Raw genomic sequence first — 14,089 nt, 5'->3', positions numbered from 1 at the left:
AAATCTCCAATTTTTATGATACATTTTAATACTTTTTCAATAGATTCATCAGAATCCATAATTTATTATATTAAATATTAAGTATAAAAGCTTTTTTATAAAGTTTTTCATATAAAACTGTACTCAAAGCTCAAATATATTTATTTAATATTATGTGTGATGACAAAAAAAAAATAAATAATATTTATTATTCAACAATTTTTATTTTAATTAAAATTCTAAAATTAAGAAAAAAAAGTATGTAAATAATATTATACATTTAGGAAGATGTCAATTCATCTTTTTCATTTTTTTCAAGTTGTTGTTGTTGTTGTTGTTGTTTGCTTTTAAATCTTTTGATTTTTTCAAATTTTATCATTTTATCAAGCTTTACAATGGCTTTTGCACTCAGTTCAGTTTCATCTTCTTTGGCAGCTTGTAAAATGGTTTTGATATAATAAAAATCATAAAGGCGACATGCCTGATGAATGAGAGCTCCAATTATTTCAGCATTTAATCTGAAAAAATTAAAAATGGAATCGAATTTTATTTAATGTATAAAATATAATCAATGAAATTTTTTTAATATAGAATTTTACTTAAATGGTAATTTACCTTATGCCAAAATTTCGAGCTTTTTTGATTAATTCAATTCCTTTCTCGTGAGTATTGCAACCCATTGCCAAAATACCAAAAGTCATTATGTCAGGACTGCATCCTTCATTTTGCATTTCTATTAATAAATCCTAAAAATTATGAAATTTTTAATTTGCAATAATTTTTTAAGAACAAAAAAATTAAATTATAATTAAAAAATTTTTATTTTCTACGTTTATGTACCTGTGCATCTTCTAGTCGTTGACTTCTTTTCTTTAAAATTGCATTGAAAAAAGGTGTATCTAATTTTAAACCGTGTTTCCGTGCCTCAATCAACACTTCCTGTAATAATAACAATCATAAAACTAATAAAAATAAATAAATAAATAAATAATAATAAAAATAAAAAATGTATCAAAGAAAATTCTTTTAAAAACTCTTTAAATTCTTAGAAAATCCTAAATGTAAAAAATTTACTTTCAAAATTTTTTATTATACTGATACTTACTTAAAGCTGACTAAAAACATTTTAACCTCAAAACTATTTCCTTAATATTTATTTCATTTAAAATAAATTTAAATTAACTTATGAATTTAAAAAAAGTATTACAAAGTATTTGTGTCATAAATAATACTTTTTAATTTATCAATCAAATAATTTTTTAAGAAATTTACCTTTTCAGCAGCAGCATTAGGATGCGTTACATCAATTAATAATGTGAATGTTTTAACATCTGGTTTTACTTCGTACATTTCCATTGTTTTTAAAAATCCAGACAAACCACCAAAGCATGAAAATCTAAATAAAAAATTTTGTTTTAATAAAAGTATAAAAAAAAAAATATTTAAAATATGGAATAACTAATCAAAGTGATTTTAATCATAAATTGACATTACCTTTCATGTGGATATCTCATACTAGAAAACGAAATAACAGATCCTAAGGTAGGCGTGGGAGCCAACAAATTTGGTAACTGAGCATTCAATTTGGACTCTGTTAAATCTAATTTATCATCATTTAATTCAACAACAACATCATTATTATTTTCCTCAGATGAACCTGAATTGCTTTCAATTAATTCAGGTTTAATATTAGTAGTAGTAGTTGTTGCAGATATTAAATTATTTTCTCCGATACAATTTTCTTCAGCCATGTTTGTTGATTTTACATTTTCTTTATCGTTTAAACTAGGAAATAAAAATTTTGTTGCTTCTTCTTTGTCGACAGGTATGTTTAAAATTTTTCTATGAACTTTTCCATCAACTCTGTTAATAAGTACCTGAAATGTATAACAATATTTACATTACTCGTGACAGTAATACAAACATAAATGTTAAATTTAAATTCAAATTGTTGTACCTTTTTTCTAAAAAATTTATTACTCTCTTTAATAATATCCTCTATGACATTATTTATAAGATCAGAATCGCCAAATGAGCACTCCCTGATACATCTTAACATCAAATTGAAATCAATAATATTTGGTTTTAGCTTGTATTGAAGCATTTTTCTCCAAGTTATTAAAGCATGCCTTAAACCAGCATTCTTATCGGATATACAAGCTTGTAGCAAAAAATGATAAGTTGAAATTTTAACTTTATCTCTGTTTTTTAATACTTCATCAACAATTTCAAGACATGTTTGAAGATCCCCATGCCTACCAAATGCTTAAAAATTAAACAAAAACTAATTATTGTTACACTATATACATATGTACAAACTCCTCATTTTATTTCATTTATAATTTTTTTTATTTTTCTTTTCGGCAATTACTAAAGTTGTTTGAATACCTTTGAGCATTGCATTATAATTTGTTAAATTGATTGAATAATTTTTATCATTGGCTAACTGTTCTCTAATGGCAGTTGCTTTTTCTAATGCGAAAAATGAGTTTTTACAATTAGCACAAGTGTTAAACATTGAAGTATACATTCCTCCATTAAGTATTCCATTTCTCTTTTTGTAATCTAAATACAGTCTATAATTTTCTTTAAGATTTCCTATTTTTGCATTATACAAAAAAATTCTATTATATAAGTGTGATACTAAAGGCTTGCCATCATTTCTCATTTCCACTTCTAATTTATATATAGCTTTATCATACTAAAAATAAAAAATTGCATTTTATAAATTAATTTTACTAAAAAAAAGAAAAATATTTAATAATAATAGTTTAATTATAGGAATTACTTCATGATTTTGTAAGTGTCGTTCAATTTCATCAATATAATTTTTAATACTTTTCCCAGGACCTAACTTACGGCGATTGTATTCTTTAACATCTTCATCATCATCCTTAATCATATTATATTTAAATTCAAATTCTGATAAATTACCAAATGTATCTTCATAATTTGTTTTATCTTTAGTGAAAAAATTGTTATTAGGTTTTAAAGCTTGAGCAACGCTTATTTTTTTTCTATTATTTATTAAAGAAGTTGAAAATGATTTTTCAACAAGTTTTAAATATTTCATGTTAAAATGAAATAGATTTTGTTTATGGGTTAAATTACGACAGCCACAGCTCAACATGAATTTTAAACCTTTTGAAGAAATCATTTTTAGTGTAAAAAAAAAACAAAAAATTAGTAAAAACTTATAAATAAATTCACGGCATTGTTGACAATGAAATTATTTAGTAAATAAAACTTAAAATTAAACAACTTTAGTTAAGTTAAATATAATTTCAAAATTTCGTTTTATAATTTACGTTACAATTAAACGTTCATGGTTTTTCGTTTGGTTAGGTCTATGGTTTAAACTTTTAGATAATGAAATTAATTGTATTCAGTTGAGCATTATCTTGGTTTATGCCAAGGTAGTGTCCCTATAAAAACAAATTCATGGATTATAATGTTTAATTTTCACTGGCCTGAAAATTTGTCAATATTTTTAGATAATCTTTGTATATACCATGTTTTTTTTGATTTAATATCTTTTTTAACTATTTTATTTACTTGGTGGTTTTGTAAATTAAATAATGCAGTACCGGATAACACAGATAATACTGAACAGGTAATAAATACATTTTTTAATAAAAAAAAAAATTTCTCTTTTAATTTTTTACTGTACATGTTTTTTTAAATTTAATTTGTTTTATGAAATCCTTACCAATTTTATGTTCCTTGTTTGAGAAATACATGACTCTCATGTAGTGTTTTTCTTTTTTGTTTTCCATTAGGTAAACAATGAACCTTCATATACTTCCATTAATGAACCTTCTGATGCTAATCCATTGGAAATAAATGAAAATGAATACAATATGCTTGATTGGAATGACGATAATATAGTTTCCAATTTGAAAATAATGAGACAAAAAGCATTAGTTAAAGAACTCCAATCGAAATTGACCAAAGATGAATTAGAAGAAGAAAAAAAGTAAATTTTTTTTTTTTCTACTATTTATATGTGTTTTATAAAATTCATTAAATAACAGTTTTTATATAATGAAAAATGTTAATACTCATTTGTATTTTTTAGAATGGAAAAAATGCAACTAGAAAAAATATTTCAATTACTTCAAGATCAAGAAGAAAAATTTCAAATGACATCAATGGAGCAGTTGCAGGATCAATTACACCTGTATAGAATATAAAAAAAAAAAAAAAATAGTAAAAATTTTATAAGTTAGGAATAGGTTTTATTTTTTATTATAACTTAATATGTAAATACTGTTATTTAAATAAATTTTTGCCTATTTATCAAAATTTATAAATTGTCTGATAGAAATTTTTTATTATATTTTGGTAACAAGAGGTAGTGCATAGGAAAATAATGCCATCTAATTAACTAGTAAAAAAAATTAAAAAATTTTTCGTTTTTTTTTATGGAAGAATAACTTCAATATAATTTTAACACAATCATTTTAAACACTGGTAAAGTAATATTAATTTTATAAGGGTAACTCATTCATTCTTTGAATTAATTAATATTCATTTTTCTTTGGAAGTTATAGTAACTTTCTAGTATTACTAATTATAATACTAGAAAGTTTTTTTTTTTTTTTTTTTTAAATGCTAAAGTGAAATTAAGAAAAGTGCTTTCTTTCCCTTAAATGATACATTATAGTAGTAGTAGTTCTTGTATTTACGACTTAGAGTCACTCATTTCAGTTGCTAAAGCTTCTAAAATATCTAACAACAATTCTTTGTTTAATGTTTTCATTTTGGATGACCTTGCAACTTTAGAAAAATTTTGAACTATCAGTCTGAGGGCATATTTTTTCATATCATTTGCACACATACTATCAGCAGCTTCTAAAATGGGTAAAACATGATCTACACTAACATTCATTTCTAAGTTTTGTTTGCAAAATGCATTTAATCTATTATTTGAGAAACCATAAAAATAAGGAGCTGAAAATAAATAAAGGGAATCCTCTGGAGACATTTTAATATTACCACAATAAATATATCTAAGTAAAGAATCAAAGGATTGTTTGGATGGAACGATATCACCGATTTGAATGTTAACAGTTTTATCGGCAGGCATGAAGGATCTAAACATGGATTGAAAATATGCACATCTAGCTGCCAAAATAGCTTTGTGAGCAGGGACTTGAGTATCTTCTACTTTTAAAATAATATCACAAAAATCTTCTCCCTCTTTTTTCAGATATGCCTCTAAATCCTCCTCTAAACTGGTTCCAACATTTTCAACATTATTTTCATTGCCTTTAAAAACTTCAGGCATTTGTCTCCTCCTTATTATGTCTATCATTAATTCTTTTTCTACAGTTTCAAATTCATCTCTCATAACTATTTGAGTAAAGTTTGATTCTCTAACAATAAATTTCAAACAATATTCTTTAACAAAGTTTAATTTCAAATTTGATGCATAGTGCATTGCAGACAAAACATTTTGATGATTAAATGTGTTTTCTAAATACTGCATACATAATTGCTGTAATCTTTTTAATTCCAATTCACAAGCTAATTTAAAAACATCCATAATTAACAAGACAATTTTTTTCGATTCTAAATTATCGACTAATTTTGTAGGATCTATTTCATCTTTATAAATAAAACTTAAAACCATTTTAAAAGCTTCAGGAACTGCTTCTGGTAATTTTAGTTGAATAGGAGTATCACAGTTTATTATTTTACAATTATCTGGTGTGCAACTTTTTTTATTCTGATTAATTTGTTCTTGTCTTATAATGTTAGCTAGAGGTTTTGATCTGGCTGTAACTAATGCTATATGTGCTTTAACACATTCTTCATTTGGTCCTAATAAAAATTCAACATCACAAAATTCTTTGTTGTCCAATAATCTTCCATAGTCTTCATGCAGAGTGCATTTCGGATAAGAAGATAATTGAAATCTGTACATTTCTTTAGTTCGCACATTGTTATCTACTGTACCTCCAAATACATACATGGCATCACCAACTAAACCTGCAGCATGAAATAATCTTCCACTTGGAATTTGACTGTCAGATGATGGGGTAATAATAGACCAAGTTTGAGTATCTAGGTCATAACAATGTAAATCATTTGGCAATATTCCATCGGCAGCCCCTCCAAACACATACAAATGCCTATCATATGCAATCATAGTGTGACCAAACCTCCTGGCAGGTGGAGAAGGTGCTTTTCTTAGAATGTGATCAGTTGATATTCTAATCCATGTATAATCTTTAAAATTAAACTGAAAAAGATTGTTGGTAATTTTAGCACCGCTTTGACCGGAAAAAACAAACATACTATCGCGAGCAACTGCAACAGGGAAATTGCAACATGTGGGGGGACATTCTCCATTCTGAGTAATTTTAGTCCAAGTTTTTGGAAATCCACCAACAAGTGGTATTGTCCACATATCATTCAGTCTTGCATTACCGTCATATCCGGCAAAAATCCACATCTTTTCATCGTACACAACGGCTCCGTGTGCCGACCGAGCAACTGGCCCCTTTCCAACAATGTTCCATTCCAGCCATTGGCCTGTTTGGAATTGGTATTCATACAAATCGTTTTTGTTTGTCAAATTAGAATTTGAATGAATGTCACCTGTATATCCACCGAAAACGTACATAGAATTTTCATGAACCACGGCCGAATGATGGTATCTCGGAGTAGGAGCTTTAAACGAATGAGCAACATGCCAAGATTTCTCTTTTACGTCAAATCGTATCAAGTCGTTAAGCATAACGTTACCTCCATCACCACCGAAAATATAAATTACATCTTTGTAAGCGACCAACGTGTGTTTGCTTCTAGCCGCAGCTGTGTACTTGTCACACTTTGAAATTTTCTCCCAAGTATGAACCCTTTCGAAGGGTCTAATATTAAGTGTCAAATTTTCCGGAGGTTCAGGCAGATGACAAATATCATGTGCCATAATATTTTTCTCGATTAACAACTACTAATGATTACTTATTATTATATTAAAACTGTTATTGAGTGTTTTGATTTTCACATTTTTATAAAAAAAGACTTATAAAATTATTTATTAATCATTTTAAATAATACTTTGACATTTACCTACCTACTGTCAATTTGAACATAAAACATATTTTCCTTTGAGAGTAAACAAAGGAAGATAATAAGACGACGAAGAGCGGGAAAATCACGCCCAATGGATTTTTAAGTTATACTTAATTCATTTTAAAGATTAATTAGGATTAATTTTTGTTTTATTATTATTATTATTATTATTAAAGATTATGTTTAAAAAATAATTCTTAATAGTTTTAAAGTTTTAAAAAAGCGAAAATAAGTTAATAACATAATATTTCAATTAATATTTAATAAATTCTTTAAATTTAAAGATAAAAAAACCGTTATATATAAATTACCCGGATAAATCAGAATTATTTTCAATTATATGAGTAAGCTTAAAGTTTATTGAAAATTTTTTTAATTGTAAATTACGACTAATAATGTATATATTTATACTTTTTTTTTTAGAAATTTTCAAAATGGAAAGCGTTAAAAAATTTTCCTTTTATGGAAACCAATTGGAGATTTTAAGATTTCCTTAAACATGCTCACAAAAAATTTTATTTTATACGCAGAATCAATAATTTGTGTTTGTGGAAAAAAAAAAAAAAATTTTTTTGTAAAAAATGATTTTTTTTAAATCATCATAACTTTCTTGGTGCATAATATTAAAAAATATTGCTTGCATTCCACTAAAAAAAAAAAAAAAAAATGTCAGTTGTAAATTTCAACAACATTGAAGTTTGAAGAATAAATATTTAATTTTTGTTTAAATTACAAAAGTTTAACAAAAAAAACTTTATTTAAAAAGGTATTTAGCTTTGATTATATTAATTTAAATTCACACAAATACGCAATCATTAATTATTTCGTTGCGATTTTGAATTTTTTTTTAAATAAAAAAATTGTTTTAGAAAAACAAAATGGACGAAAATTTAAGCAGAGGATATATTCAATTAGGAAAAACCGTGCATGATTTTAGATTTAATAGTGGATTTAGTCATTTGACACCTCCTGTTGATAAATTTAATATAGTTTATTATGCCCTCATATTAGCCGGTACAGGATTTCTTTTACCTTATAACAGGTACGAATTTACTTAAAGATTTCATGATGTTAATCATTATCAATAATATATCATTTTTTTAAATGTATTTTTTCTTTACCTTTAGTTTTACAATAGCTGTAGACTATTTTCAATCTCGATATCCAGGCACAACAATCGTCTTCGACATTTCTTTAGTGTACATTGTAATGGCATTCTTTGCGGTTTTGGGTAACAACATTCTTGTTGAAACATTAAGTTTAAATACTAGAATCACTTTTGGTAATATTTATTGTTGATGATGTCTCCATTACTTTTGATCTGTAAATAATGATGATAAATTTTTTCAGGATACTTGATTTCCTTCTTTACTTTATTATTTGCTGTTATTTTTGGTGAAATTTGGTGGGAAGTGTTTGGACCCAATACTACTTACACAATGACTTTGGTTGCTGTGGCAGTGGTTGCACTTGGCTGTACAGGTTAAGTTTCAATTGTAAAATAGTTTTGGTCTATTTATTAACAAATTTGACATTTATTGAACTTATGCATTCGATCTGAATTTTACAGTTCAACAATCAAGCTTTTATGGTTATACCAGTATGTTACCCAGTAGATACACTCAGGCAGTAATGGCCGGTGAAAGTAAATAAAAATTTTTTAAGAATCATTTGAATTTGAAAAAAAAAATCTCATCACCAACCATTTATTATATTTTTTAGGTGCTGCTGGTTTGCTAGTTTCCCTTAATAGAATAATAACTAAAAGTCTAATTGATGATCAAAGATTAAACACATTAATATTTTTTTTCTTATCGATTTTAATGATAGCAATTTGTTTTGCTCTCCATCGGTGCGTTAATAAATCTGATTTTGTGCAATTTTACATGACGATATGTCAAGATTCGAAAAAAATTATTTTAGAACCGAAAGAAGATTACGGCTTGGTAATTAATTAAATTTCTCAAATATATTTGTTTAAAATTTTTTTTTAAATTAATGGCTGAGCGTTTTTTTTTTTTTTTACGCAGATGGATCCGGGAGATGTTTCTGAACCTTGTAAAAATCAATATGGAATATTAAAATTTAACACTGGTTCTTCGACGACCGGAAGTGCATCAGAATATTCTAATACTGGACAATATTCATCTTTAAGTTTTGCAAATCCAGTTTACGAACCTAGAGGTTCTGGAGTAGGACCATCGTATAAAGTAGAAGATATTGTTCTTCAAGATAAAAATTTAAGAAAATCATCGGGAAAATTAAAAGGATTCAAAAGTAAAAATAAAAAAAAACCGTATTTTAAAAATTTGCATTTAAACGGTAATTTGGTAATTTAAAATATTTTGTTTTAGGGGGAATTTTAGCACGGTGGGAAGTCGCCAAAAGTATTTGGCCTTATATGTTAACCATAGGTTTTGCTTATTTCATAACATTATGCTTATATCCAGGTATCGAATCAGAAATTGTTAGTTGTAGGTTCAAAAGTTGGATGCCGGTGATAATAATGACAATTTTTAATGCTTCTGATCTTGCGGGCAAGGTACTTATTAAATTAATTAAAATACGTTATTATCAAAATCTGATTTAGGGATAAAATTTTTGTCGTTAAAAAATTTTTTTTTTATTTACCTTAGATCTTAGCATCTGTACGCCACAGCTGGTCAAAAACAAACATGTTGATATTTGCGGGATGTCGAGTTTTACTCATACCTTTATTATTATTATGTGCAATGCCAAGAGGTCACCCATATTTATCAGGTGAAGGATATCCAATGTTTTTCTCGTTACTTTTGGGTTTAACAAACGGTCTCATCGGTAGCATTCCCATGATTCAAGCTCCAAGTAAGGTTTCTGAAGAAAACAGAGAACTTACAGGTAAATAAATAATTATAAAAAAGTTAAAATAAAATTTAAAAAAAAAATACATGTACGATTTTTATTTATAGGAAATATAATGACGTTTTCGTACAACATTGGACTCACGGTTGGGTCTATAGTAGCCTACTTACTAGATGCTTTGGTTGGCGAAAGAATTTCCAATCCATGCGGCTTTAATTCATCGATAGAAGCAATTTCGTCAATAAAAAATATTTCTTCTTACACATTAGGACTCACTACGACAACCTCAACTTCTATCATCACACCTGGATTTTCGAAATCCACGGAAACTCTTACATCCACAGCGATTTCTATATTAAATTCTACATTGTCCGCAATCACAGATTCTAGTATTATATCAGCAACGGAATAAAAATTTTTATTTCCTCTTCGTATTTTTTAAATAAAACTAGTCTTAATTTTAGGAACATTTTATATTTGTTATAGATAGTTAAAAACAAAACTTTTTACTCAATCTAATGATTGATTGATTGATTGATTGATTGATAGATTATATAGAAACAAAAAAAAAATTACTGAATAAAAAAATGTGATGTTTTAAAAATGTAAAATTATTGTTTTTATAAACCGTTAGAAAAATAAAAATTAAATTTTAAGAAATATATATATATATATAATTGTGTAAATATCTTATTTAACTTAATGTTGTTGTACATTATAAAAATAATATAATCACTATATTATATATATATAAATTGTAAAGCTACTCTATTAAAAAAAAAATTAAAAATTTTATTTTTAAAAACTTACTAAATTAAAGGCTCAAGATTTTTTTTTTAAATAATTTAATAATTTCTAATAAGTAAGAAAATTTTAATTTATAAATAAATTGTGAGTGATGCGACAAAAGTTCCAGATCGGTAAATGTTTTTAAATTTTTTTTTTTGTGTTTTATTAATGTATAAAATCTATAATAATAATAATAATAATAATAATTTCGTAAAAATTAATTTGGGCAAACTTAAAAAAAAAAAAAAAATAAAAAGATAATGAAAAAGTCACTGAAATAAATCTCCTTTTTTTGAAAAAAAAAAATTCAAATTATAACGGCCAAGTTCCCAAAATAGCATCTTTAATTGCATCTACATATTGAGCTGGTACCCAATATACCCAATACCTAGATGCTTCGGTAGGACCTAATTGTAAAGCCTAAAAAAAAGAAATATAAAATACATGGTAATAGAGGAATGTAAAATATATTGATAGCTTTCGAGAGATTTATTTACTTTTCCAAATTTTAATTATTTTTCTTTTTGAAAAATGATACAAACCATTATGTGATATTCCTCATGTTCTTCGATTGCTTCGCTAACGACATTTTTTATTGAATGCATTGGTATTTTATCAGTTCTTTCTTTAGTACCGATCCATAATTGATCCAATTCTAATTTAAATGTGAAACGAACTTTACCGCCATGTTTATTCAACATTCCCGATATGGGAAATTGTGGTAATCCCTCCTGTAAATCGTTTTTAAATAAAATAATAAAGAAAATTTTAGTGATTAGATACAATAATAATAATAATAATTAAAATAAAATAATCACTTTGATATTTTTTATTCCGGGCATAGCATCATCTGGAACTCCAGTATCGAGAACTTTTCTATGAATTTTTTGTTTGCAAAATGGTTCTTTTGTTGTTGTAGAAGTTTTTTCATCTGAAAAATCTAACTGACTAGGAGTAGACACAGCGAGGACATCATCTAATTTTGAACCGACCACCATTATTTTAGCACCTTTTGTAACACCTAGTTCTTTTAAAGTTCTATCATCTTTGGCTAAACCCTTAATCATAACTTTTTGCATAGCACGAGGAACACCTACAAAATAAAAAATTTCTTACTTTTCTTTTTATCGTTGCAATAATTAAAATTTTTAATAAATAACCGAAAAAAAAAAAAAAAAAAATGAATAATCACCAATAATGTTTTGAAGATGATGTTTAAGCTGCATCACAGTTTGATTTAAAGGAAAGTTAATATCATATCTATTTTTATTGTAAATAATTTTAAGAGGTGTTTCTTCTTCCAATTCTTTTTGATCGAAACCAGTGGGAAAACCTGATTCAATATTTTTACTTTCATTTTTTTTATCTGCATCAATAGAAACTACTTTACTATCTGAATTATTAGAACTTGCATCACTATCTTCTTTTAAATTAATTATTTCATTAATATTTTTTTCTTCGATTAATTTTCCACTTTTAGTATCCAGGGTATCCCCTTGTGTGATATCTATTAAAAATAAAATAATAATTTATGCAATATATTAAACAATTAATAATATTTTAAAAACCTGCTACATAAATTTACATAAGTAAATAACAATAAATAAATTTATTTTAGGTCAATTACTTTGTACTGACTAATATTTTTTTTTTTTAAATTTTAATTCGTGTTAATAATTTATTTTTTATTTAAATGTCATTTTAAAAAAAAATTTTTAATTTGTATCAATATTTTTTACAAAATGGACATAAATGCATAATTATATATACAATAGGAAAGTAGAATGAATGAAATATAAAAATATCTCATTAAATAAATAAACTTAAGTCAAATTTCCCTTTTGATTAATATTTTACTATAATTAAAAATATGTAATTGCAAATTTTAATGGAGTAAAAGTATTTAACTTTAAATTATATAATTTTTCATCATTAAATAAAATTTTATTTTAATAAAATATTTGATAAAATAATAAATAATTCTTGCTAATAATTATATATATATATATATAAATTAATTATTTATTTTTATTGATAGGATATAATAATTGTCATCGTAAAAATTTTTATTAATTAGTTAAAAGAATTAATTTAAAAAGAAAAAAAAAATTATTATTTAATTATATTGTCAATTCACTGAAAAAAAAGGTTATTAATTAATTTAAAAAAAAAGAAAAATTATCTTAAAATTTATTTAAAAAAAAAAAATCTTTATTGTGAACAATTTAAAAGAAAAATAAATAAATATATTGTTTAACATTAAATAAAAAAAATAATTTATGTAAGAGTCAAAATAAAATTTATTAAAATAAATAGTCAAGATTTACAAGTCACTTACCTTTTCCTTCCATGTTGATTGTTGACAGCTTTTTTGCTAGATTTATATAATTCAAATATTGGCAACACTGATTTGGCGGAATTTAGTAATTCTTCGCGACAAAATTATTTTAGTTTTTTGTGAAATTAAATTTTGTAATTAATGTTTAAAAAAAAAAGAAGAGGATAAAATAAAGGTAAGTTTTTTTTTTAAATGAAAAAACATTTACATTTTTCGCATCATTTATATAATTTTATAATGAATGTTTTACATTTTCGTATTTAATCAATTTTTCAATATTTTATATATATATATATATATATCTATATACTTTTCGCCATTTTGATTTTGATGGTTGACAAATCTTTTTTTTTTTTTTTGGCATTGTACAAAAAGTCATAATACAATTTATGCTTTTTTATTTTAATTTTTCTTACTAAAAAGCAGAAAATTATTAATAATTCGAATGCCTGATTTAAATGGTATTAATAAATGAGTTTAAAGCACCTCTAAATTAATCAAATTTTGATAAGTTTTTTTTTCTTCCCATTACTCTCTTAAGAGTATTCACACATTTCATTATACAAAAAAAAATGTAACAACAATTATTTAATTTAAAAAACTTAAACTTATGTCAAATTAAATAATTTATTAATGAAAATTTGGCACGTAAGTAGTAGTAGTAGTAGTAGTAGTAAAAAAAAAAAAAAAAAAAAAAAACTTATCAAATATGGCATCAATTACAATTAAAATTATTAATATTTTTTTTTTTTAACATAAAATTTTTCAACAAATTTTTTTTTTTTTTTTAAATGATTTTAACATGAGATTCATAAAATGATTGCAATCAATAATTAAAATAATTCAAGATTTGTTAAATAATAATAATATTATTATTATTATTATTATTCACCTTAAATATTATATCAAATTTTTCTTTATAAAAAAAAAAAATTATTATTATTAACAAAAATTTTTTTTAAATTTATTATAAACTAACCTAAAAAATAATAATAATAATAATAATAATAATTAAAAGAGAGCTGCTTTTTGTTTGTAATTACTTTAACAATTAGATAA

The 14,089-nt window shown here is 24.6% G+C and overlaps 4 protein-coding genes across 4 annotated transcripts; 1 reads left to right on the top strand and 3 right to left on the bottom strand.

The window, feature by feature from the left end:
- Nucleotides 1-259: 259 nt before the first annotated feature.
- Nucleotides 260-3,136, bottom strand: Phum_PHUM449140 (pentatricopeptide repeat-containing protein, putative; the record flags this gene model as incomplete). The annotated part of the gene is made up of 8 exons (XM_002429680.1): nucleotides 260-497; nucleotides 595-725; nucleotides 820-918; nucleotides 1,252-1,375; nucleotides 1,474-1,856; nucleotides 1,937-2,244; nucleotides 2,368-2,670; nucleotides 2,818-3,136. The coding sequence occupies 8 exons, from the start codon at nucleotides 3,134-3,136 to the stop codon at nucleotides 260-262; spliced, it is 1,905 nt and encodes a 634-aa protein (XP_002429725.1).
- Nucleotides 3,137-4,663: 1,527 nt separating this feature from the next.
- On the bottom strand, nucleotides 4,664-6,916 carry Phum_PHUM449130 (lztr-1, putative; the record flags this gene model as incomplete). Its single annotated transcript, XM_002429679.1, has 2 exons — nucleotides 4,664-6,690; nucleotides 6,733-6,916. 2 exons carry the CDS (start codon nucleotides 6,914-6,916, stop codon nucleotides 4,664-4,666), a joined length of 2,211 nt encoding a protein of 736 aa, XP_002429724.1.
- Nucleotides 6,917-7,940: 1,024 nt separating this feature from the next.
- On the top strand, nucleotides 7,941-10,315 carry Phum_PHUM449120 (equilibrative nucleoside transporter, putative; the record flags this gene model as incomplete). Its single annotated transcript, XM_002429678.1, has 9 exons — nucleotides 7,941-8,104; nucleotides 8,190-8,344; nucleotides 8,413-8,544; nucleotides 8,633-8,707; nucleotides 8,785-9,008; nucleotides 9,093-9,339; nucleotides 9,417-9,604; nucleotides 9,699-9,939; nucleotides 10,011-10,315. The coding sequence occupies 9 exons, from the start codon at nucleotides 7,941-7,943 to the stop codon at nucleotides 10,313-10,315; spliced, it is 1,731 nt and encodes a 576-aa protein (XP_002429723.1).
- Nucleotides 10,316-11,004: 689 nt separating this feature from the next.
- Nucleotides 11,005-13,043, bottom strand: Phum_PHUM449110 (uncharacterized protein; the record flags this gene model as incomplete). The annotated part of the gene is made up of 5 exons (XM_002429677.1): nucleotides 11,005-11,112; nucleotides 11,235-11,423; nucleotides 11,511-11,785; nucleotides 11,885-12,187; nucleotides 13,031-13,043. The coding sequence occupies 5 exons, from the start codon at nucleotides 13,041-13,043 to the stop codon at nucleotides 11,005-11,007; spliced, it is 888 nt and encodes a 295-aa protein (XP_002429722.1).
- Nucleotides 13,044-14,089: the final 1,046 nt, after the last annotated feature.

The sequence above is a fragment of the Pediculus humanus genome, genomic scaffold (genome assembly GCF_000006295.1).
Source record: "Pediculus humanus corporis 1103172108220 genomic scaffold, whole genome shotgun sequence".
Taxonomy (NCBI): domain Eukaryota; kingdom Metazoa; phylum Arthropoda; class Insecta; order Psocodea; family Pediculidae; genus Pediculus; species Pediculus humanus.
The sequence above is the reverse complement of the archived record's forward strand: the minus strand, read 5'-3'. Positions and strand labels throughout refer to the sequence as shown.